General features: G+C 35.7%; 1 protein-coding gene across 3 annotated transcripts in view; it reads left to right on the top strand.

The window, feature by feature from the left end:
* nptnb (neuroplastin b) overlaps positions 1–24,862 on the top strand; it is a 40,488-nt gene that overhangs the window by 7,855 nt on the left and 7,771 nt on the right. For all 3 annotated transcript variants that reach the window (XM_042775732.1, XM_042775733.1, XM_042775734.1), the window contains exons 2-6: positions 2,881–3,228; positions 8,912–9,089; positions 12,655–12,749; positions 21,047–21,183; positions 21,809–22,082. In XM_042775732.1, the coding sequence (XP_042631666.1) occupies positions 2,881–3,228; positions 8,912–9,089; positions 12,655–12,749; positions 21,047–21,183; positions 21,809–22,082 (1,032 nt within the window). The remainder of the gene's footprint in view (positions 1–2,880; positions 3,229–8,911; positions 9,090–12,654; positions 12,750–21,046; positions 21,184–21,808; positions 22,083–24,862) is intronic.

The following is a 24,862-nucleotide window of genomic DNA, read 5'->3' as shown; positions in this document are numbered from 1 at the left end:
CTGTGTGATGAAGATTTTTTAAAAAAGGTTTTTAATTCACTTCTGCTCACCAAGGCTGCATTTATTTGATTAAAAATACAATAAAAATCTGAAATATTATTACAATTTAAAATATCCATTTTCTATGTGAATATCTGTTAAACTGTAATTTATTTCTGTGATGTGCAGCTGTATTTTCAGCATCATTACTCCAGTCTTTAGTGTCACATGATCTTCAGAAATCATTCTAATATGATGATTTGCTGCTCAAGAAACATTTCTGATTATTATCAATGTTGAAACAGTCGTGCCGCACAATATTTTTGAGGAAACTGTGATACATTTTATTTTTCAGGATTCACAAATAAACAGAAAGTTCAAAAGAACAGCATTTATTTGAAATAGAAATCCTTTGTTACATTATAAATGTCTTTACTGTCACTTTTGATAAATGTAATGTGTCCTCACGGAATGAAAGTATTCATTTCTGGTAGTGTATATTATATTACATCATGCATATTAGATAAATCACCCAGCCCTGACACATTCTGACATGTTTTATTAATATTTGGCCGTGAGTTCCAGCTCCGTCCAAATACATCATGGGCAATATTCATCACACAGCAAAGTTAAACTGAACCATAGTTTAGAAACAATAAGCGCGGTCAGAATTTCAATGCAATATTTCATGGAACAAGAACAATCAGTAGTTGATTCTTCTAGACAGTAATGCAGTTTTCTGTATCTTGCTGGAGTCTCCTGCTTCTCAGATGTTTCTACTGAGAAAAAGACCCCAGTGAGATCTATATTTACATTCATATAAAAGTGAAATACTTTCACTTTTTGAGGACAGTAGGAGGAACATCCGAGACGGTGAGATATGCAACCTCACGTTTTCTTGTTTTCATGTAGTTTTCTGATTCTGTCTGAAGTTTATTGTCTGTAGAGATGCGAGTGAATCTCCTCCAGACTGTGTGTGACTAAGGTTACATGTTTGTGGCTGACGCCACCTGTGCATTAGTCAGCTCTGACATCTCACGGATGCATGTGACAAGCTGATAGTGCTACGATGAACAGTAACGATATAAAACCATCAGGGGTCGACAGGAACTGAGTCACAAGTAGATCTGATGTGAGATGCAAGCATATTTCTTCTGTCCACGCCCGTGAGATTCACCTTTCCGTGGGCTCAGTCTCTTACCGTGAGAGCCGTAATGCTGTAAACTCCAGCAAACCTTCATGAATCATTTCATTTACAGGCCTGGTAATCCATAACAATAATAACTTCATCTCGAAGGGCATCATCTCTTCATATCTCACCATTTCCTGGGATAAACGGGGATGCGCTGATGTTATTGCCATCTGGATCTTTGCAAAACAGCTTTTCTTAAGCGCACAGAATTTCAAGGCTTCACAATTGTCATGTTTTCCCGGAAATAAATATCTAAACATCCTTAATACAACATACATTTATTAGAGAAGCAAATTTGCTTCCAGAAAATATATGTCCTTCGTCACTGACAAAATGCTTTTTCTTGTTTTAAGGTTTATGCAATTTATCAATAAGGTTAGAAAAAAAAAATAAAAGTCAAATTTAAGCGGAAACCTAATTCAAGATATATTCTCTAAAAGCAAGAAACCTAGCAATTATTTAACACAATTTAAGTAAATTCTTATTTTTTTTAGGATTGTTCCTAGAAAATATTGGTAAAGACAAAAATGCTGGTTAAGAAAAATATTATTATTATTATTATTATTATTATTATTATTATTATTATTATTATTATTATTATTATTATTATTTTGCAGTGCTGCCAGAAAACAATTTCATCATGCAAAACTTGTAAATGAAACATTATCTTAAACTAAAAGCATTTATTCTACTCAACGATTTATCCAATCTGTATTTTCAGAGTTGCTTTCCTAGTAAATTACCATTTTTAGGGATTTTTAAATGGTTTTTAATGAAAAGCATGTTGGTAAAGACCAAAATGCTGGTTATGAAAATTATTATTATTATTATGCAATGTTGCCAGACAATTTGGCTGCCAGAAAATATTTTACACAGGTTTATTTTCTTAAGTTAATTCCTGTTTTTAAGGATTTTTAGATGGGTTTTAATGGAAAACATCATAATATCTATCTATCTAAAGTTTTATCAGGCAAAACATGAACTTTGATCTTAAAGTGAAAGCATTTATTCTACATACAGTAGCCATTTATCCATGCTGTATTTTCTACCAAACAAAGAGACAGTGAAAAATGGCACTGAAGACGTGCTAAAAAGAGTCTCGCTGTTTCCTTGAGCATCGCTACATTATCCTGCCAATGTGAAGCATAATGCAGCGTCCTTCCAGACCTTATATATTCCTGTTAGTGCATATGTTTTTCTCTTCTTGTCTTTCTGTTTATGATTTATCTAAGATATTGGTACGATGGTTAGAGCATCAGTTTAGGACGTAATATCCAGTGTGTAGAAATAGTAAAGAAGGCTTTACAGAAATGTACGAGGATGAGTTTAAAAGGGAAAGTTGAACGTTCTGCCATCATTTACTCAAACATGCATGATGCTATTCTTTAAATAGTTTTCTTAAATGCATAACTTAGTTAATAATGACCAAATGTACTATTTCGTTTGCACTATCCCTTTAGAATAGTCAAAGATGGTCATGTTGTAATGTGATATCAAGGGTCCATTAACCTGTGATGCTCTTCTATTCTAACTTCTACTATTTTCCAACTGTTTTCCACTCATTTCTGATTTGTGTCTCGTTTGTTCTTGATTTGCATTTGGATCATTCTTATTTTGTGTTTTCCAACTGATCGGACGCTTTGGTTTTCTCTCTTCTCCCCGTTTTCCTTCACACTTCTCCCCCTCCATGGCTCCCTCTTCCTCTCCAGCTGGGTTTGTGAAGTCGCCAATGTCAGAGATAAAGCTCACAGGAGACGCCTTCGAGCTGTACTGCGACGTGGTGGGTAACCCCGTGCCGGAGATCCAGTGGTGGTATGCTGATATTAACAGGGCGGACTCCTTCAAGCAGCTGTGGGACGGTGCACGCAAGCGGCGGGTGTCCATCAACACGGCGTACGGAGCCAACGGTGTGAGCGTGCTGGCCATCTCCCGCCTCACGCTGGAGGACGCTGGGATCTACGAGTGCAGGGCCAGCAACGACCCGCGCCGCAACGACCTCCGCCAAAACCCGTCCATCACCTGGATCCGAACGCAAGCCACCATATCCGTGCTGCAGAGTGAGTGCTCTATGTACTGTAGTAGCTAGATGCTCAAACACGCACTTGTGTCCCTCTGCGTCCCTCGTGCATAAACAGCTACGGTCTAGAGCTAGGCGGCATGATTCTGATCAGGTGTGGTGCAGTTCAATTTAGTTTTGACACGTCCTTCTGCATGCAACCATATTGATAATGAATCGAGCAGATGTGCATCGTGTCTGTGTGTGCATCAGGGCTGTGCATCATTCAGAACTGAACTGGGATTGTGTTTAAAGAATGATGCACAAAATCTGATTCAGTTCTTGAATTTGAATTAAGGAACTGGAAGTAGAATTGCATTTTGAAGTTTGTCAGCTTTCTGTGTGGGCTTGTTTTTAACCCTCGCACGTCAATTTTATAAAGGACAAAAACAACAAAAAAACTATAACATACATCAACAACAAAAAAAATTAAAAAAAGCATTTAACCCTTTAAATGCCAGTTTGCATAATGCAACATTATAAAAAAAAAACACAAATAATTAATTGATTTCTATATACTAAATGCTTTATTGTGGTGGGATTAGTACAGTTTTGGATTAGTCAATGATTATAGACAATATTAATTGTGATGCATTATAATTTTTTGTGCCAAAAAAAATAAAAAATAAAATATTCACACACCAACATTTAAAAAAAAAAAAAAAAAAAAATTAAATTAGTAAACAATTTGAAGCCCTGTCATCTCTATTAACAAAGAATGCTTGGTTTTATGCTTAAATGGCATTGGGATTAAATATTGCAGTTTAAATGGGTTTACTGGGAACATTGAGGTCCTGAGTGTAACTATTTTTGCACCTGGTGAAAATAAGGGTGCAATATTAAAATTCCAGTAAAACGGCTGAATTTATGCTGTTTGCATTAACAGACAAAATGAAAAAATAACAAGGGTTAAAGACAATCTTGATGTTTGAAGGTTTCAGAGGCCTTTAAGATAGACATATTTATGGAACAGGCTGGAACAACACTTCATTTCCCAGAATGCATCACTTGTGTAGAATTTCTTTGAATTACATTTCGGTAATTCCTTCTCTTGTCATTCCAATTCAAATTCCACTGAATCAGTTCTTTCATTCTGACTTTTGCACAACCCTGGTGTATTTCAACAGTTTTATGATTTCAAACATTGCACATCCACTCATATATAGAGTGCTTTCTATTTTACGATATCTGCATATTCGTTTGTTATGAATATAATCTGATATTGTGGTTTGTGTCTGCACAAAAGGAGAAAAGTATTTAAATCACTGGATTATCCAAAAATAGACATTACCACATGATTATGCAATACATAAAGCATTTTTTGCAGCAAAAATAACTAAAAATTTCCACCATATAAATTTATTGTCCATGCCACCCAGCCCTACTACAAACAAAAATAAAACAAAACACATATTATGTTCATCTGAGTTCATTTTTGATTCATTGATTCCTCTTGTATTTTTATTATGGTTTGACCTTGATGTGTCCAAATGTCCCACTTTCCTTCAGGCAGACTTTGAGGATTCCCACTGAATTCAATAGTCCTTCAGCCCCTTTCCTCTCCTAATGCCCTTGAGACTCTTATTGTGGATGACCACAAACCCCTGCTCTCTCTATCTGCCTCCTCATCTTCACTCCTTCCTCGCTCACCCTATACATGCCGTCCATCCCGGCTGTTTCTGTTTCCTGTGTTGCTTCCTGTTTTGCTTGGGTTCTTTATTTTTATTTCGTTCGTTTTTCCAGTTTTGCATTGCATGGGTTGTTTTATTTACTTCAAAGCCTGCCTTTGTGTGCCCTGTGCAGAGCGTAAAGCCTAACGGCGCTTTGAAGTCATGCTGTGTTTTTTCTGTGCATTTTGTCCTTGAAAAAGGGTGGATGGGACCAGGAAGAAGACACAAGAAAAATGGGTCATTTCAGTTAAACGGGCAATTCCTTATCTCAATATACCTAAAACAAAATCACAATCTTATCTCAGATATAAAACTGGACTGTGTGCATCCGCAGCTGGAGAATGACTTTGTGCCTTCTTTGCATTCAGTGTTTGCCTGTGATGCAGTAATGGCATGATATGCCACCCGCTAACATAAAGCCAAGCAGTCGGGTCTTAACTGAAGTTCAGGGATTCCTGTCCATCAAGAGCTGGCTAAATTAAGACAAATGTCTTTTTATCTCAAATGCAGGTGTTTAAACATGCATATTCTGTCATTACTGAGAGTGTGTGTTTTCATATTATATACATGTGATACAGCATCATCACATGCATATAACAGACTATACATGCTGAAGCGTATAGATCATCAACAGGACGGCGTCTAGATTGATGGTGGTCTTGTCGAGCTGTAGACTGTAGTGAAAACCTCCCAAACTGACTGCAATGCTCATGTTAATATTTATTAGTGATGCACCGATGTATCGGCCGATAAAAGCAATTATCTGCATTTGCTGATGATCAGAGCTGATTATATCCTGTCAATCCTTTACATCAACTCTCGTGTAGAATTGTGCAGAATTTAGACTTGTGCAGGGTTTAGGGCTGTCAAAGTTAATGCAATTATAATGCAATATCACTTACAGTGAAGTACAGTTAATGCAGGGTTTATCTGACCTTATGAATGACCTGTAGTTCAAGACAGGGTTGCCAGATGTGCAGTTTTTCACCTCTCCAAACATTATTTGTAAAGCGCCTCCTGTCCAGTAACCGCAGAGCTTTGTGCATTTGTTACTTCTGATATAAAAGTCTCAGCTCTCAAATTCCGTCCATTTTATCACAATAAATGTAGTTTTGACAGTCTTTAATGTGGCGTGGCATATTGCTGTAGTGCGACTCTGTTCCACTTTAATACAAGTTATAATGCGAAATAAACATGCATGAACATCAGATGGTGTTTAAAGTACAGTACAACCTTCTTAAACGCATCGTGTTTCATGTAATCACTCAATCAGTGTTTCAACCACAGAAAGACGTTGATAAAACAGCTTGTGATCAGTATGTCGATTAATGTTGCAGTTACCTCAGGAAAGTTATCCGGTGTTCACAGTTTATTACTTACTGTACAGCTTATTACTGTTAATTAAATATGAATGCATGAATAAATCTAAAAGTTCTGAAAACCGCCTTATGTGCAACTGAGTACAAACTTTACTAGCTACTAATTAGATCTAAAAAGTATTGCATTACTTATTACAAATTACTTTCTGAATCCCATATCAACCTCGACCAGTTGAATAATACAAGTATAGACATGAAACTGCTCTTTTAATCCTTTCAAATAAATAATGTAAAATTGCATAAATTATTTTTGAACTATTCAAAGGGAGAAGTTTACATTAAAAACATACATTTTAACATCGTTTGATATAGAATTGCTCTGTAGGCTTGACATCAGAAGTAACTGTAGACAGAAAAATGAAGAGTAATCCCTCACTTTACTCAAGGGAAAAGTTAAATTACAGTAATTAATTACTTAGTAATGCATTACAACAAATGCTGATTATATCTGATAATAAGAAGCATTTGTATATAATGGGGTCCATTGTTAATTTTATAAGTAATAAACCAAACGAGAGGAATCTCAGAGAAGATTTTCTTTAGCAAATCCAAACTGTCAGAATCCGTTTGGGCAGATGTCAATCTCAATAATCGGCTCTTGGGATCGGTGCATCACTAATATGCATGTTTTTATTTTTATTTTTTTTACCCCAAACTTCCCTTCACAGTTTGCTGTTATCTTTGGCTGATGATTGACTATTAAACTCTCTCCTCTTAGCAGGTGTCCTCCAGATGACCTTCGGCAGGATCTCCAGACGTTCTGTAGCTGCGTAGACTGAGATATTCTGGTTGTGTCTAGGAGAGAGTAGGCGATAGAGAGAGAGAGAGAGAGAGAGAGAGAGAGAGCTGTAGCGTTCCCCTCGGCTAAACCAAACTGCAGGAGGAGGTGTAAGGAATGATAATTGGAGTTTCTGGGTGCACACGGATCATCCCGTGCCCCTCCCAGCGGAGCGGGAATAATATCTGGAGGTTTACTGTACAAGCCAATCACAGGGTGATTATGCCTCGCCCTGCTTTTTCCATCTGGTTGCTACGGTAGAGATTCACACACACGGACGCCTGTATGTTTCGATTAAAAAGCTAGGATAAAAAGTCGTGTTATTTGAGCCCATAGTAGTCCCAGAAAAAAATCCGTCCTGAATTTCCATCCAGAGAAAATCAATAGAATGTATTTGAATATATTTAAATAGTTAATATATTAAAATGTGTCAAATTGAGAAAAATTCACTCCAAAAGTATTTTTAAAAGTGCATTTGAATTGCATATAAGTTTTCCATCTGTTTGGATTACATCCTTTTAACATAAACAAACAGATCTAATTTCTGTATAAACCGAATGTTTTAAACACACATTAACCAGATTTATTTATTTATCATCAGTAAATCCAATTTGATTCAAACTCACACATATAAGTTGTTCCACAGTTAATTATATTTAACCATGTTTACTTTGTAACTCATTAAATTTAATCGTTTTCACAATTATGAATAGGTTTATGCTGATTCTTAAGCAATTTGAAAATATGATTACTTGAATCAAATCAAATAAATGCAAATAGTTGATAATAAACTATGCCATTTTTATTTTGTTTACGTTAAAACCATGTTATTCAAATGGACGGAAATTTTATATGCGATTCAAATACATAAATCTTAAATTTAGGCCTAAATATTTTTTCGAGTGTTTTATTGATGGCTAAAAGCATCATCAGTTTGGTCGTAATATTTCATGAATAAACGTGAATGACAGGCATTTCAATTATGTATAAATCTACACGTGCAGATTTTTTATTTTGACCAGCTCTTAGACGATATTGAAACGGTAAAGCATTACTATTAGATATCAGTTATGACCACTGATATATGCCAAGAACAGAAATAGAACCGTTATTAGGAACTTTGCAGCTTGCACTTGAAATGAAGTTGAACTGGATTTAATGGAAACTGTGGATGATGGATGGTTTTGCTGTAAAGGCGGTCTTGTGCACAACTGATGAGGCTCATATTGTGGTCAGAACACAACTGCATGTTCACTTTTGATTTTTGATCGTCTGCAGGTGTCTAATTTAAGATTCGCGTCAAAATAGAAGAATTTGCAAATTTATGTTTGTCCCATTTCAGGCATTCCTTAAGGCAAGTATGGAGGTATATGTGCTCTTAAAGGGACAGTTCACCCAAAAATGGACATGCATCATTTACATGTGTTTTGAAACCTGCGTGAAACTTCTGTGGAAAACAAATTTATTTAAATCCAAATGTCTGGTGTATCGCATGCTACGGCTTAAAATGCATGAGTTTTGTGGACTTTTTTGGGGAGCTTGACAGTTATTGTTTCCAGTCCACTTTCGTTGTAGGAAAAAAGCAAGTCTTTTTGTGTTTCACAGAAGAAAGAAAGGTTTGAAACGACATGAGGGTGAGTAAATGATGACAGGATCTTCATCTTCAGGTGAACTTTCTCTTCAAGCATCAAGATAATCTATAAAGGGACACATGTTAAACTTGACACTATTTGGTGTGCAAATGTAGTGTTTTTATTCCTGTTGTCCAAACAGAAACACATTCAGGAAGGTCTGAAGGAAATATGAAGATCGTGATGTTTTATTCTCTAATTGTCCAGGACTTTGTCTTCGTTTCAGAGCCACGAATCAATGCTTCCGATCAGGAGATTTTGCAGCCTAAAAGCGGGCAGGAGTTGCCCATCACCCTTCAGTGTAACCTCACTAACTCACACAGCACCCACCGGGAGACCTTCTGGATGAAGAACGGACTGGAGATTCCCAACACCAGGACGGAGCACAAACACACCAAGTTCAAGTGAGATTTCTGTGGGAAATCAGCCTTTTGATTTAGGGTTTATCTGTGCTTCTCATTTTAGTTTTTTCTCTCTATTGCATCTGTGACATGCTGTCGGTTACCAGATTAATCATTTCCGCTCGTCGCTCAGATTATAAAAACGATCAGGAAACATGTTGATAGATTAAGAAAGCCAAGTAGTTCAGCAGGCAGCACTGCAAATAAATGTTTAATATGTCGTCTGTGTTCCAGACAATCTGCTAATCTGCACTGCGCTGCTTAGTCTCTCTGACAGGTGGATGAAGCTCAGGAAAATGTGTCATATTTCACCCCAGAATCAAGTGAATGAATGAATAAAGCATTTATAGGATTTACAATAGCATTTATAACACACATGGATAACAGACTAAATTATATTGTGCCTTTGCAAAGAAGTTACAATTTTAATGTAATAATTTGTAATATATTTTAAAATTTTTAATATATATATATATATATAAGATATATATTATATATATGATAATATATATATATATATTAATGCTGGCAAATGATTAGTCGCATCCAAAATAAAAGTTTTTGTTTACATAATATATGTAGGTGTAGTGTGTGCATTTATTATGTATATATAAATATACACACATACAGTAAATATTTTGAAAATATTTACATGTATATATTTATATTCTTACATTTTATATCATATATAAATATATTGAACATATCTTTCTTAAATATATACATGCATATTTTTCCTAAATATATACATGCATGTGTTTGTATTTATATATACATATTTGAATATACACATTATACACACATATATTATTTAAACATACAGCATTAATTGACAGCACTAATATATATTTATATTTATTTAATATTTTTTGGTTATTCCCGTTATCCTTGATGGTGATCTCTCAAACATGTATTTAAAAAAAAAAAAAAAAAAAAATATATATATATATATTATTTTTGTAATTTTTTTTAAATAAAAATAAAAAAAAATAAAAATATATAAAATATATTAATTAAAATAAAATATATATAAAAAATAATAAAAATACTAAAAATAAAACAAACAAACAAAAAAAATAAAAAAAAAAAATTATAATTCAAATAAACACACACACTCAAGCACAAAAACACATTAGCAACAAAATATAATAAATTATATTTCATATACTCGTGAAGTCTGTAATATCAAGCTCTTTTAGGAACTCTGTTGACAATCAGGATGTTCAAGCACAAAATCTCTTTAGTGACATGTCTGATCAGAGTGAAACCCCCACCAGAGCTTTCAGAAAGTCTCGTCAGCCGGCCGAGAGTGATGTGGTGCGAGGCGATCTTCTGTCAGTCTGCATGTGACAGGCTCAGAGAGAGCAGACAGCACTGCGCCGGCAGCTCTAGCACTGCGTAATCAAGCCCCTGTCCATGTTCTCTGTGCAGCGTGCCGCCAAAATATATCTCCACACAACCAGCCACCTGAAAAATGCTTTCTGAAAATGCTGTCATAATAGGTCGCGCTCTCTGATGATTAATTATGTTATATGCTTCACTGATTAATATCGGCTCTTATGCAGTAGCTCACACAAAAAGGATTCCATGTCGTTCCAAACTTTATTTTTCAGGTGCTCTTTTCTATACAAGTTTCTGGTGAAAATGTGTTAAACTCCAAAAAAGATATATTTATGTATTTATGTGGAAAAGAAGCCTTCTGAAGTCATATATGCAACATGTGATAAAAAGACAAAGTGATAAAAGAAAATTTTTATCCATTCTCCAATCCATATATTCAGGATTAGTGGCGTTTGCACCCCCTTTTTTTTATATTAAAACAAAAAAAATTTCTATATTATATCTTTTCTGTCACTCACGGGGTCAAAAAAACAATAAAAAGGGTAGTTACGACATCTCAAAATTCAGATTTTTTTCTTGCAATTCTCGTAATTGTCACATTTCTGAGAAAAAAAGTCAGAATTGCGAGATATAAATGCATTTTTGGGAAATATGAATTTGCAATTGTGAGAAAAAGTCAGAATTGTGAGATAAAAAGTCACATTTATCTTTTTATTTTTTATTTCGTGATGTAAATGAAAGTCAGAACTGCAAGATGTAAATTCAGAATTATGATTTTAAAAAGTCTGAGTTGCGAGATAGAAGCTTGCAATTTGCAAGAAAAAAATTCACATTTCATGATGGAAACAAAAAAATGTCCAAATTACAAGATGTAAACTCAAAAATCTTATTTTAAAAAGTCTGAATAGAATAGAATAGAATAGAATAGAATAGAAACTGAATTGCGAGGGGGAAAAAAACAGAATTCTGAATTTATATCTCACAATTCCAACTTTTTTATCAGAATTGCAAGATGCAAACTCAGAAATCTGCTTTTAAAAAGTCTGAATAGAATAGAATAGAATAGAATAGAATAGAATAGAATAGAATAGAAACTGAATTGCAAGAAAGAAAATCAGAATTCTGAATTTATATCTCACAATTCCAACTTTTTTATCAGAATTGCAAGATGCAAAAACTCAAAAATCATATAATAAAAACTCAAAACAAAAAAGAAAATCAGAATTCTGAATTTATATCTCACAATTCTGACTTTTTTTATCAGAATTGCAAGATGCAAACTAAAAAATTTGATTTGAAAAATTCTGATCTGAAGCAGGATAGAATACACTAAAAATTTGATTTGAAAAATTCTGAATAGAATAGAATAGAAACTCTGAATTGCGAAAAAGAAAATCAGAATTCTGAATTTATATCTCACAATTCAATCCTTTTTTATCAGAATTGCAAGATGCAAACTCAAAAATCTTATTTTAAAAATCTGAATAGAATAGAAACTGAATTGTAAGAAAGAAAATCAGAATTCTAAATTTATATCTCACAATTCTGACTTTTTTATCATAATTGCAAGATGCAAATTCAAAAATTTGATTTTAAAATTTCCAAATAGAATAAGAATAGAAACTGAATTGCGAAAAGGAAATCAGAATTCTGAACTTATATCTCACAATTCCGACACTTTTATCAGAATTGCAAGATGTAAACTCAGAATTCTGATTTTTTTAAAAATCTGAATCGTGAGATAGAAATTCAGAATCCTGAATTAGTACCTCGTAATTCTGACTTTTCCCCCTCAGAATTCCAAGAGGAAAAAAAAAACCACCGGAATTGTGGAGATAATGACCCGTTTTATTGTTTATTCCGTGGCAGAAACAGGCTTCCATTAATTTCTGTGCTTTGGTGGGAAGATAATCTGTGGATAATGTTTCTATTCCTGCATTGAACAGTAGAGCATGATGCTTGCAATGCCAAAGTCATGGGTTTGATTTCCAGGGAATGCATGAAATGATGTAAACATGTAAAGGTATTAGCCAAATGCATAAATGTAAATGTTCCTCACACAAAGATACTGAATGGCTTCAGGAGACTGAAGTATTGTTCAATTAGTATGAGCTTGTATGGGAGAAACAGTGACACGAGGGGGAGTAAATAAGGGTATTTTCAGCGTTTGGTTTTGTAGAGATGCTCTAGTTTGGAGTTGGCAGTGATTGTGTTTCTTGTTTTGTAGGTTAAGTAAACCGAGGACAGATGATTCGGGTGAATACATGTGCGTTTACAGCTTTAAGTCGGCTCCCAATGCCAATGCTTCCATTGAGGTCAAAGGTAAGAAATCCTTTCACAAAACTCATTAACATACTGTGAACAGCATCCAGAGGAGACCTAACCCTTGTCATAATTAGGTATTGTTTGGAGTGTAATTAGCCTCTCTTCACCTCAAAATAAACTCACTCGAGACAGTCACGTCCTGAAGACTCATTGTGGCTGAGGATGGCGGTTGCGTCTCGTTAGCGTTTGTTTGCGCGGCGGGTGGCATAGTGACACTCGGATAGCTGTGGTCACTCATAATCAGGACGGCCAGCCGGCTTGGACTTCATAATGCCTCAAACGCGCAGCTGCGACTGTATATTTCAGACTGTAAATGAAAAGGTGTTTCTTCATAAGATTTTGTTTACATTAAAAATTAAATACTATGAATTTTAACCTTATATAAATTTAATATAAATACAAATTAATTTTTAATTAAATAAGCATAAATTAGTAAATGACAAATATGTATACCATATTTTGCATATTACTAAAATGATTTATTAATTATATATAAATAAATTATACATTTATTAATTTGTTTGTTTATTTATGATATATACTATTTTTTTATTTTTTTAAAATTTAACTTTATTTTTAAGAAAGCATAAATTAGTACCTGGCAATTCAATAAAACCTTTTTTTGCATATTACAAAAATAGATTTTTACAGTAAACATTGTAATAGTGTTTTTATTTATAAAAATTGTAATCAATTTTTAAAATTTGATTTCATTTAAATAAGCATATTTTAGTATGTGACAAATAAATATACCATTGTTTTGTGCATATTACAAAATAGATTTAATTGATTTTAGTTTATTTATTTATTACAGGAAAATGTAATACTTTTTTTATTTATATCATTTTAGTTTACATTTTAAAATTTAGATTAATTTTAATTAAATTAAGCATAAATTAATATCTGACAATACCATTGTTTTTTTTTTTTGCATATTACAATTTGATTATTTACTATATTACAGTAAAAAACTAATATGATTTTTATTTTTTTAATTGAATAACTTTTACACTTAAAAATATTTTTATTTAAATAAGAATAAATTAATGTGAGAAATAAATATACCATTGTTTAATGCATAATACAAAAATAAATTTAATAGATTTTTTTATTTATTTCTTACAGTAGAAAACTAATACTTTTATTCATATTTTTTTTTTACATTTTTACATTTAGATTCATTTTAATTTATAAATTAATATTAAGCATAAATATAATAATATCTGACAATACCATTGTTTTTTGCATATTACAATTTATTTACTATATTACAGTAAAAAAAATTCACAAGTTTTATTTTTTAATTGAACAATTTCTAAAAATATATATATAATTTTAATTTAAAAAAGCATGAATTGGTACATGACATAAATATGTTATTGTTTTGTTGTTGTTGTTTGCATATTACAGAAATTATATTTATTTATTTCTATTTTGTGGTGAAATATGATCCAGGCATGTCCTTGCCTCATTTGGAGGTTCTGCTAATTTTCTGGACAGTGGAATCTACAGATGACACAAATTATGTTTGTATGTACTGTATATGAAGTGGATTGTGATCTCCACTAAAACAGTGGCAGCGTCGCTCGCAGCCACAAACCCCTGAGACCCGACTCAGTCTGAGCTTGCCTGCGTGTTCCTCACAGTTAAGCCAATTTGTTTTGACACAGCCGTCAGACGCACTGAGCATGCCCGGACCGTTATGTCAAGGCTCTCGTTAAGCGTTGCCTGGTTACGTAACGCGATGATGTCACCGTCCGCTTTGGCTGGGCTCTTCTGCCCCGAGTCTGTTAGATGACAGCATTCAGCTCCCATGTGCCACGAGCTCCGTTCTGCTAGAAACACGCGATGAAGAAGCGCAGCCCCCTTCCTGACGTACTGTTCCTGTCCTGTCTGTATCTCTTTACATGCATCTTTACTGGAGACACTTTCATTCAGGAATGAACACTGAAGCTGTTAAGTTTTTTTTTTTTTTTTTTTTTTTTAATGCTACATAAGATTTTGGTGAATATTTTATAATGTCTAATTATTTATTTAATAAATAATTAGACATTATTTTTAATTAATTTAATAAATAATTATTTATTTTGCAAAGACAGAAAAAGGAAGAAATTAATAAATGAAAACGACCAGGGCACATTTTACCACATAATCTTGTGAACAAAAATAAGTTGTTATATTTTGAAATTAAAAATAAGTAATTATTTCTATTTAATAATTATATTTTGTAATATAATATTTTTTATTTATTTATTTATTTTCACCTGTGATTACAGGAAAAGGATGTATTTCAAAATATAATTATTTAATAGAAATAATTATTTTTAATAAAAAATGAAATACAACTGTTTTAGGACTATTAAAATTATTTGTAATTTCCATTTTTCAAAAAAAAAAAGAAACAGAACATCCAAATACTAAACTACACAAATATTATTACATCCAATTATTACATCCAAATACTATACTATACAAATATTAATTTTCTTTAATATACTAATAAGAATGAGATTTTCTGCATTAAGATAATTCAAATGTGAGGCTAAAGGTGTCATGGGAATAATGTATCTGTATAAAAAAATATATATATACATATATATATATATACATATATATATACATGTGTGTGTGTGTGTATACATATGTATGTGTGTGTTATATTTAATATATTTTCATATTTTTAAATATATTTCTAATTTTCAATATATTTCTAATTCTGTTCTCAAATGTGTTTTTCATTAGAAACAAATACATTTTCATTGTAAATATACAATATTTTTCATACAATATACATCAAATACTAATGTATAATATAAATAGTTAACAATATAAATTTAAAAATAATTTACACAAATAACTAATCAGATGTTATGCATTAAGGTAATTCAAATTTAAATGTGTTATTAGTCATGAAAACAATGTGTTATTTAAAAAAAAAAAAAATGTAAAGGTCGTTAAAATAGGCTTCTCATTCTTTAAGCAAAATACAATGTTTTATTTGTTTCTTTTGATTTGTGCTGAAATATGACCTGCACATGATTGATTTGAGATTCACCCGATGCTAAAAAAAAAAGTGTCCTGAAGCCCAGCGACACGAGACAAAGAGACAAAGATACCCGGTCTTCAATATCAGATGAATATGAGGTTCTGTCGTCCTGTGGGAGTCGTTCAGGTTGAATGTGGCCCATCATGCAGTCTGTCAGTTCACCCCCAACCACTCCAGGCTTTGGCTCTCTCTCTCTCTGTGTGTCTCTGTGTGTCTCTCTCTCTCTCTGTCTCTCTCTCTCTCTGTGTCTCTTTCTCTGTCTCTCTCTCTCTCTCTCTCTCTCTCTCTCTCTCTCTCTCTCTCTCTCTCTCTCTCTGTGTCTCTCTCTCGCTCTGAGGGAACAGATGGAGGTTCGTGTGGTGGGTTGGGTCTGGATTAAGGCTCTGGATTCACTCCCAGTGTTTCTAATGGCAGGAGTTTATTGTCCACTCTCATAATCTGCCCTGTGCATGTTTCAAGCGTTACACTCCCAAGTCTTTTTCAACAGCAATATATTGTAATGTTTGTGTAATCAGAGTCCGCTCTTCTATATGGTGGCGTAATCACATTAAATCACGTCCGGTGCGGTAAAACCCAGGCTGCACCTTTACGTGTGTTTATATTTAGTAAGGCACTATTAAGGAAGGATGTCGGTGCGCCATCTGTCGTGCGCCTGAGTCACTTTTACTCCATACATTCATTCCTGTCTCGATTCTGCTGTATATATTCCATCTGTCGCAGATTGCATTGGGGTTTGGGTTACACAAGCTCTTTCCTTTCAAGGCAAATGAGACGCCCGCAAATAGCAGCGTAGAGCAGCTCTCAGTATCCTGACACTGTTACTGATCTCTGCCCGGCATTGATCACACGCTTCCGCAGACGATCAGGGTTTGAGAGCGGGCCAGACGATGGGTGGAAGGGAGGGAGAAAGAGACATTTGTGATCGGAGAGATGCTGTGAGTGAGGGAGTGAGTGAGGGAGTGAGTGAGTGAGGGAGGGAGTGAGGGAGTGAGTGAGTGAGTGAGGGAGGGAGTGAGGGAGTGAGTTAGTGAGTGAGGGAGTGAGGGAGGGAGGGAGGGAGTGAGTGAGGGAGTGAGTGAGTGAGGGAGGGAGTGAGGGAGTGAGTGAGTGAGTGAGGGAGTGAGTGAGGGAGGGAGTGAGTGAGGGAGTGAGTGAGTGAGTGAGGGAGTGAGGGAGGGAGGGAGGGAGTGAGTGAGGGAGTGAGTGAGTGAGTGAGGGAGGGAGTGAGTGAGGGAGGGAGTGAGTGAGGGAGTGAGGGAGGGAGGGAGTGAGTGAGGGAGTGAGTGAGGGAGGATGATGCTGAGCTCACTCTCGCTTTTCAAAATATTTTGGGTCACATTTCACAGCTAAATCAAATTAACAAAAATAAGTTATATTTTATGTTTTCATAATTATTATTTATATTTCATGGAAATAATTCAGTATTCAGATATATATTAATTATGTGTGCTCTTTATACTGTATGTATACAATCAAATACTAACATAAAATACTAATATAATATACTAATGATAAGTCTCTATGTATGAATATATATATTACGTTTGTTTTTTTCATGTGACTCATTAATAACAGGGAATAATACATTCATTTTCACTTATAAATATATATATATTTTTTTACAATGCAATATGAATATTACATTCATTATATACAGTATAAATGAAGCTGCGTTTGTGATTTGAAGGAGGCTGTTTTATTGTGTCTCAGAGATGCTGTGAGTGAAGATAATGCCGAGCTAAGCTCCCCATTGCTTTTCTGCCTGTGACACACACACACACGCACACACATACACACACACGCTTGCATGCATGCACACACATGCACATGCACACACATGCACGCGCGCGCACACACACACACACACACATGCATGCACACACTCACACATACACACATGCACACTCACACACACATGCACACACTTAGACACACGCATGCACACTTACACACAAACACACGCATGCACACACTCACACATACACACATGCACACGCATGCATACATGCACACACACACACGCATGCACACACACACGCATGCACACACTCACACACACACACATGCATGCACACACTCACACATACACACATGCACACTCACACACACATGCACACACTTAGACACACGCATGCACACGTACACACAAACACACGCATGCACACACTCACACATACACACATGCACACACACACACGCATGCACACACACACACATGCATACACTCACACACACACATGCACACACACACGCACATAAATTCTTTATTTGGATTAAAAGATAAGCATATATCATGACTTAATCCAAATTTGACAGAAAGATGTACAACAGCAGCCAATATCTCAGTCCATTTTGCACATTAAGGGTAAAGGTGGCACCTGCGCCTCCATATGTAGAGGCTACCGATTACTGCTGATACAGAGCAATATCTCGTCAGTTTTTTTGGCCTTGTTCTTATGTAGTCCACAGATCTGCAGGCCTCTTACACACAACTTGTGCACATGGCCTAAACCTACCAAAAAGAGGGCAATGACTTTACAAGAGTAGCCAAAGTTATTTAAAAACATTGTACCATGGTTGGTATTTCAACAGTTTTGAAGGCATAGCAGGTGTCCATGTAGCATCAAAAGAGCAACCGATTTCTATTATTGTAACAGCTTTGGTGTGTTCATTAATTAAAAATATATCCGGTGTATTTGGTAAGTGATTTTGTAGCAGTTTCCAATGTAACGCACTGTTCATGTGAAAGAGGGAAACCAGTCTGTCTTGATCTTTTCGTTACAGTGGATTGTGGTATGGCTGACATTGTCTCTGAGCTCCTTCGCTGAGAGTGCAACGATACGGTCGTGGCGCGCGATGTACAGTCCTTTATAGGCAGAACAGCCGTTAAGGATGTGCGCGATCGTCTCTCTTTGCCGGCTGTGATGTTGCAGGCAGAACGGCTCATGTACAGATGGAAACCAGATTGCTAAGTTGGACTTTGTTGGTAGTACCTGAAGACGAGCTTTAATTGTAAATCTGTAAATGTCGTCTTGTAGGGCTGTGTTTTTCAAAACTGTGTGTGATAGGTTCTGGTCAGCACAGGGCAGGCAGGCCAGTTGTCCTTGTAGGCGTAGGCCTGTCCAGTGTTGTATCATACACAAGTGAAAGTGGTCGATTATTGTCCTTCTGATGTTTTGAGTATCAAGAAGTTGAATGTTGTCATCAGTTGTAATGATTGCCTCTGCCGTGATGGTTGGATCCGTGCAGATGTTCTCATTGGCTTCCACCGACTGTCCTGCTGTGTTCCTCCAGCGCAGTTGGATGTTTGCACGGTTACAGAGGTCATTCAGGTCCAGCCAGTCCGAGCGCACACCGAAGCCTGGTGTATTAGTGTCCAATTTTCCACTGGGTTTTCTTCTGAACCCAAGGAAGCTGGCGTCATCTAATATACAAAGAGGGACCTTGCGTTTCCCTAGATGTAGTAAAAGTGAGGCTCGGGCAAGCTCACGCACGGCTGCGTCATCATTATTTAGCATCCTTAACAGGTTGCTTATTCTGGCGGCAGTATATACCCACTCTATGTGAGGGACGCCCAGCCCTCCCTCTCTGGACCTGTGGAACAGCACGTCTCTAGTCGAGTGTGTATTTAGTCCTATCCAGCGTTTTGCCAAGCTTACAGTCTTATTATTCAGCTCGTTTAAGATGCATTTAGGAATATGTATGTTTGCGAAGAGATGCTGTATTTTGGAAAGGGCAATCTCTCTTATGGCCTGTAGCTTCATTGCAACAGGGAGAGGGGATGAGTCCACCATGTCCAGTCTTGTGCAGTATTCACTGCTAAGTTCGTGTATTTGCACACACATGCATGCACATACACACACACAAACACACTCTCTCCATCCTCAGAAGGTATGTGTGCACCATAATTAGAGCTGGGGATGTCAGCCAAGTTCCACGCCTTCTCCATCCACGCCTTCTCCATCCCTTACGTTCATGCTCCGAGATTCATTTCATCCCGCTTAATTGCATGGAGGGAATTACAGCAGTTTGGGAGATTAGCGGCGGCTGCAGAAGGTGGCGGGTTCTGATCACATTCAGTATTTCTTAATTCTGGGGAATATTGGGCCGCGGGGTTTGTGACATCGAGCTGTGTATTATCCAGTGACTCGGCATCAGAGAGGGGAAGCCTGGATTACTGCGCCCGCGGGGGGCTGCTTTTAATTAGGTCTGTGCCATCTCATTATGGCAATCATTTGTGGTGTTTGGATACATAATTATGCAAGAACGGTTCAGAATGTGTCTTTTTTTCCATCCAAAACTCAGTGAGTTCTGTGGCTTGTATGTTCTTGCTCAGTATTTTTATTTTCTTGTTTTCCAGTGCAAATATCTAAACATTCTTAAACCAAGATACATCTGCTTGAGAAGCATAATGACTTAAGAAGTCTTATTTTTTTGAGAAATGTATTCAAATTAAGTGTGTATGTCTAAGATTAGAAAAAATTGGGTTTTCCCCTTAAACTTGTTTTTCCTTTGAATTAAGTTGATAATTCTGACCCCATATTTCGTCTCACTTAATTTTGATAGCTCTTTAAGAACATTTCTTATGTTATTTTACATTTTCAGTATTTTTGTCTTGTTTTCCAGTACAAATGTCTAATTATTCTTAAAGCAGAATCTATTAAATGCAAGATGAAATGCCTTTTTTCTGACAAATTTTAGACTTAAAAAGTCAGAAAAATAACCTTGTTAAGTTAAGACTTATGTTCTTGTGTCACTCTGATTCTAAAGTAAATGCATCTTGATTTAAGAATGTGTAAATATTTGTATTGGAAACCAAGACACAAATATTGATAACTCATGTTGCTCTCAAGCATATGCAGATTTTTGTCCAATCAGATGCTGTCTTGAATGAGAATGCCCCGCCCCCTGACCCTGATATGAATTCATTAGTGTTACAATATTAATTTGGTATTTAAAAAATTATTTTGATATGTCACGTCCAGACTACTACTACTAATTATTATTATTATTATTATTATTATTATTATTATTATTAAAGTAATTTAGTCAGTTTTGATGATTCATAAAGACACGATTTAAACACTTGACTTACATGCGTGTTCTGATGCCACAAGAAACACATCACATGACCGAAAGAATAAAGAGCATGTCAAGACCAGATAAAGAGAGTGAAGAACAAGATAAAGGTAAAGGACAGGCACAAATCTGAGTGATGAAAAAGCTTCAGCTTTCTGTCTCTGTGCAGCTGCTCCTGAAATCCTCGGCCATAAACGAAGCGAGAACAAAAAGGAAGGAGAAAATGCAACGCTGTACTGCAAATCGGTGGGATACCCGCACCCTCTGTGGACGTGGCGCAAGAAAGTGGGCCGGGGATCTTACATCGTATGTAACCAAGTCATAATAGTGTATACACTACCATTCAAAAGTTTGCAGTCCGTGAGATGATTTTAAAAGTCTCTTCTGCTCACCAAACCTGCATTTCTTTAATAAAAATTGTGAAATATTATTACAATTTAAAATATCTGTTTTCTATGTGAATATCTGTTAACATGTAATTTATTTCTGTGATGTGCAGCTGTATTTTCAGCATCATTACTCCAGTCTTCAGTGTCACATGATCTTCAGAAATCATTCTAATATGATGATTTGCTGCTCGAGAAACATTTATGATTATTATCAATGTTGAAAACAGTTGTGCTGCACAATATTTTTGTGGAAACTTTACTTTTTCAGGATTCACAGATGAACAGAAAGTTCAAAAGAACAGCATTAATTTGAAATGGAAATCTTCTGTAACATTATAAATGTCTTTCCTGTCACCTTTGATCGATTTAATGCGTCCTTGATGAATAAAAATAATAATTTCTTTAAACAAACAGAAGGTTATTTAAAGGAATATTTCACCAAACTGTCATCATTTACTCTTCTTTATGGTATGACACTCAAATTTATTTCATAGACAGCTGATGAGCTGATGTCATGAAAAACATTGATTTTCTCTTCACAGGACGTTGACAACAGCACCGGACGATTCTTCATCATCAACAAAGAGAACTTCACCGAGCTGAGCATCATTGGTCTGGACATCAGCACAGATCCGGGCGAGTACGTCTGCAACGCCTCAAACATCATCGGCTCCAAAGAGTCCGTGACCATCCTGCGGGTGCGGAGCCACCTCGCCCCGCTCTGGCCTTTCCTGGGCGTCCTAGCCGAGATCATCATCCTCGTGGTCATCATTGTGGTTTACGAGAAGCGCAAGAGGCCTGACGAGGTTCCAGACGGTAAGTAGTGCTCTGCTTTAAGGGTTTTTCTTGTGGTATGATTTCCTGTAGCTGTTTGTTGAAATGCTGATCATCGTTCGGATATAAGTGGGCAGTAGATCAGAAAAAAGTGAATTATTGTAGAAATGCAGCACTGTACAATTATGACAGATTATAATTGTTGATATTACTGACATTAAAATGTTTTTTGTGAGGCTATACATCCAAAGCGTGTGAGAAGCTACACGTGCAAAACAGACTTTAGTAAGAATAAAGTGCTGCGGGGATGACATGCTGTATGTCATAAGGGTCAATTTTTCAAAATTGAGATTTATACATCATCTTAAAAACTGAATAAATAATCTTTCCATTGATGTGTGGTTTGTTAGGAGATAACGAGATACAACTATTTGAAAATCTGGAATCAGAGGGTGCAAAAAAATCTAAATCTTGAGAAAATCATCTTTAAAGTTGTTCAAATGAAGTTCTTAGCAATGCATATTACTAATCAAAAATTAAGTTTTGATATATTTATGGTAGGAAGTTTACAAAATATCTTCATGGAACATGATTTTTACTTAATATCCTAATGATTTTTGGCATAAAAGAAAAATCAATAATTTTGACCCGTACAATGTATTTTTGGCTATTGCTACAAATATACCCCAGAGACTTAAAACTGCTTTTGTGTTCCAGGGTCACATATTTTTGTAACAAAAACAAATAGGATTTATCAATTGGCTTTTTGATTACTGCAGAAAATAAGCTGTGACCAGCAAAAGTGTATGACTCTTATGAGCTTGTGTTAAATTCAGACTAAAAACCCATCGACTTCGGCACAGTGCAACCCAAAAATGCAACTAATTTCCAAGTTTCAGGACTCATTCCTGCAGCACTCTACTGTAAGGCTAAAATGTCCAAATATCACTTCCCCGAAAGAACTGAAAGAATCATTAATGGAATTAGAATCAGAGCAGTGATTGTTACATTGTCTCAGCATTTATTTTCAAGATCGCAAATGAAAGTAAAACACATTAAAACACTCATTTAAATAGATAGCCCTGTTGATTCTTAAGTGATCGCCATTGCATCCATGCTCTCAAAGTTGCTGTCTGTGACTGATTATAGAGTTATTATTATGGAGCCACTGCCAAGAACATATTGCAAATAGAAAATCTGGATGCAACTGAAGTTGACATGAAGCTGTCATCTCTTTCACAATGAGTTCTTATATCGTATGTATTCAGATAACTGTGATGTACCACACAAACAGATGAAACTAGAATACTCCACGCATCAATAATATATTCTGAAGCAGGCTGTTAGTGGGTCATTTATTGACGGGGCTCTTAGCGTAGATACACGAGTGAATATTCATGAGCGCTGAGTCAGAGGAGAGCCACTGGGAAATACTGACCTCTATGCTTGACCACGCTTTAATCTGAGACCGGATCCTCCACTAGAAAGACAAATCAGAGCACTAGAGCTCCGCACATTTGTACGCTCTTAGAGTTAATGAATAATTGATTCAGTCATCAGCTGCACATTATTCTCTCGTCTCAATAAGAGAAACAGAAATGGCAATATTATTGCAAGATATTTGGAAGCAAGGCTGTGTTTCTTTTTGTAATCCATTCTGTCAGTCTTCGCGCTTTTAAAAATAAAGGGGTTTTTGTAGCAATGCAATTTAAGAACCATATTGGGTTCCCAAAAGAATCTATAAGTGAACCGTTCTTAAAGTAACAGTTCACCCAAAAATAAAGATTTGCTGAAAATGTGATAAATGCTCCTCTTGAGGTCATCCAAGGTTAGGATGAGTTTGTTTCTTCGTCAGATTCGGAGAAATGTAGCATTGCATCAGTGTCTCTGCAGTGAATGGGTGCCGTCAGAATGAGAGTCCAGACAGCTGATAAAAACATCACAATAATCCACAGCACTCCAGTCTATCAGTTAACATCTGGAGAAGACAAAAGCTGAAACAAATCCAGCATTAAGATGTTTTTAACTAAAATACGAGTCCAAAATTCATAATAACGCTTCCTCCATTAAAAAAAGTCCATCTCCTGTTATCTCTCACATCAGAATCCAGACACATATTAGTTTAGAACTGTTTAAACGCTGCTTGATCTGTGCAGATTTCTCTCCTGATTCACACCAGAACACTTTTTCACTGGAGGAAGTGTTATTATGGATTATAAACTCAATGTATTTGAGTTAAATGCTGGATTTGTTTCAGCTTTTGTCTTCTCCAGATGTTCACTGATGGACTGGAGTGCTGTGGATTACTTGTGGATTATTGTGATGTTTTTATCAGCTGTTTGGACTCTCATTCTGACGGCACCCATTCACTGCAGACACACTGATGCAATGCTACATTTCTCCGAATCTTATGAAGAAACAAACTCATCCTGATCTCAGATGGCTTGAGGGTGAGCACATTGCCTGCAAATATTTATTTTTGATCAAATAACCCTTTTTTGTATTATAAAGAATATTTTAGTAATCTAAAGAACTGTTTGTGCGATGAAAAGGTTTCTTTAGATTTAAAGGCTCCTCAATCCCAGAAACGAAGCGTTATTTTTAAGAGTGTGGCCGCAGGGGGAAGAGCAGGAGAGGATGGGGAATCATGGGTCGGTCCAAACATGTCGAGGCTGTGAGGTGTGACGGTCTCTAAAGGGATGCAGTCAGGCATAGCTCCATGCTGATTTGACCTTTGCAGAACCACAGAAGGGTATCTCCGAGCCAGGGGTGGTCAGACGCTACCCTTTACAGTGTGCTGAGAGATGCACCGCGTTCAGGTG

Source organism: Cyprinus carpio, chromosome A18, assembly GCF_018340385.1.
Source record: "Cyprinus carpio isolate SPL01 chromosome A18, ASM1834038v1, whole genome shotgun sequence".
NCBI lineage: Eukaryota > Metazoa > Chordata > Actinopteri > Cypriniformes > Cyprinidae > Cyprinus > Cyprinus carpio.
The sequence above is the reverse complement of the archived record's forward strand: the minus strand, read 5'-3'. Positions and strand labels throughout refer to the sequence as shown.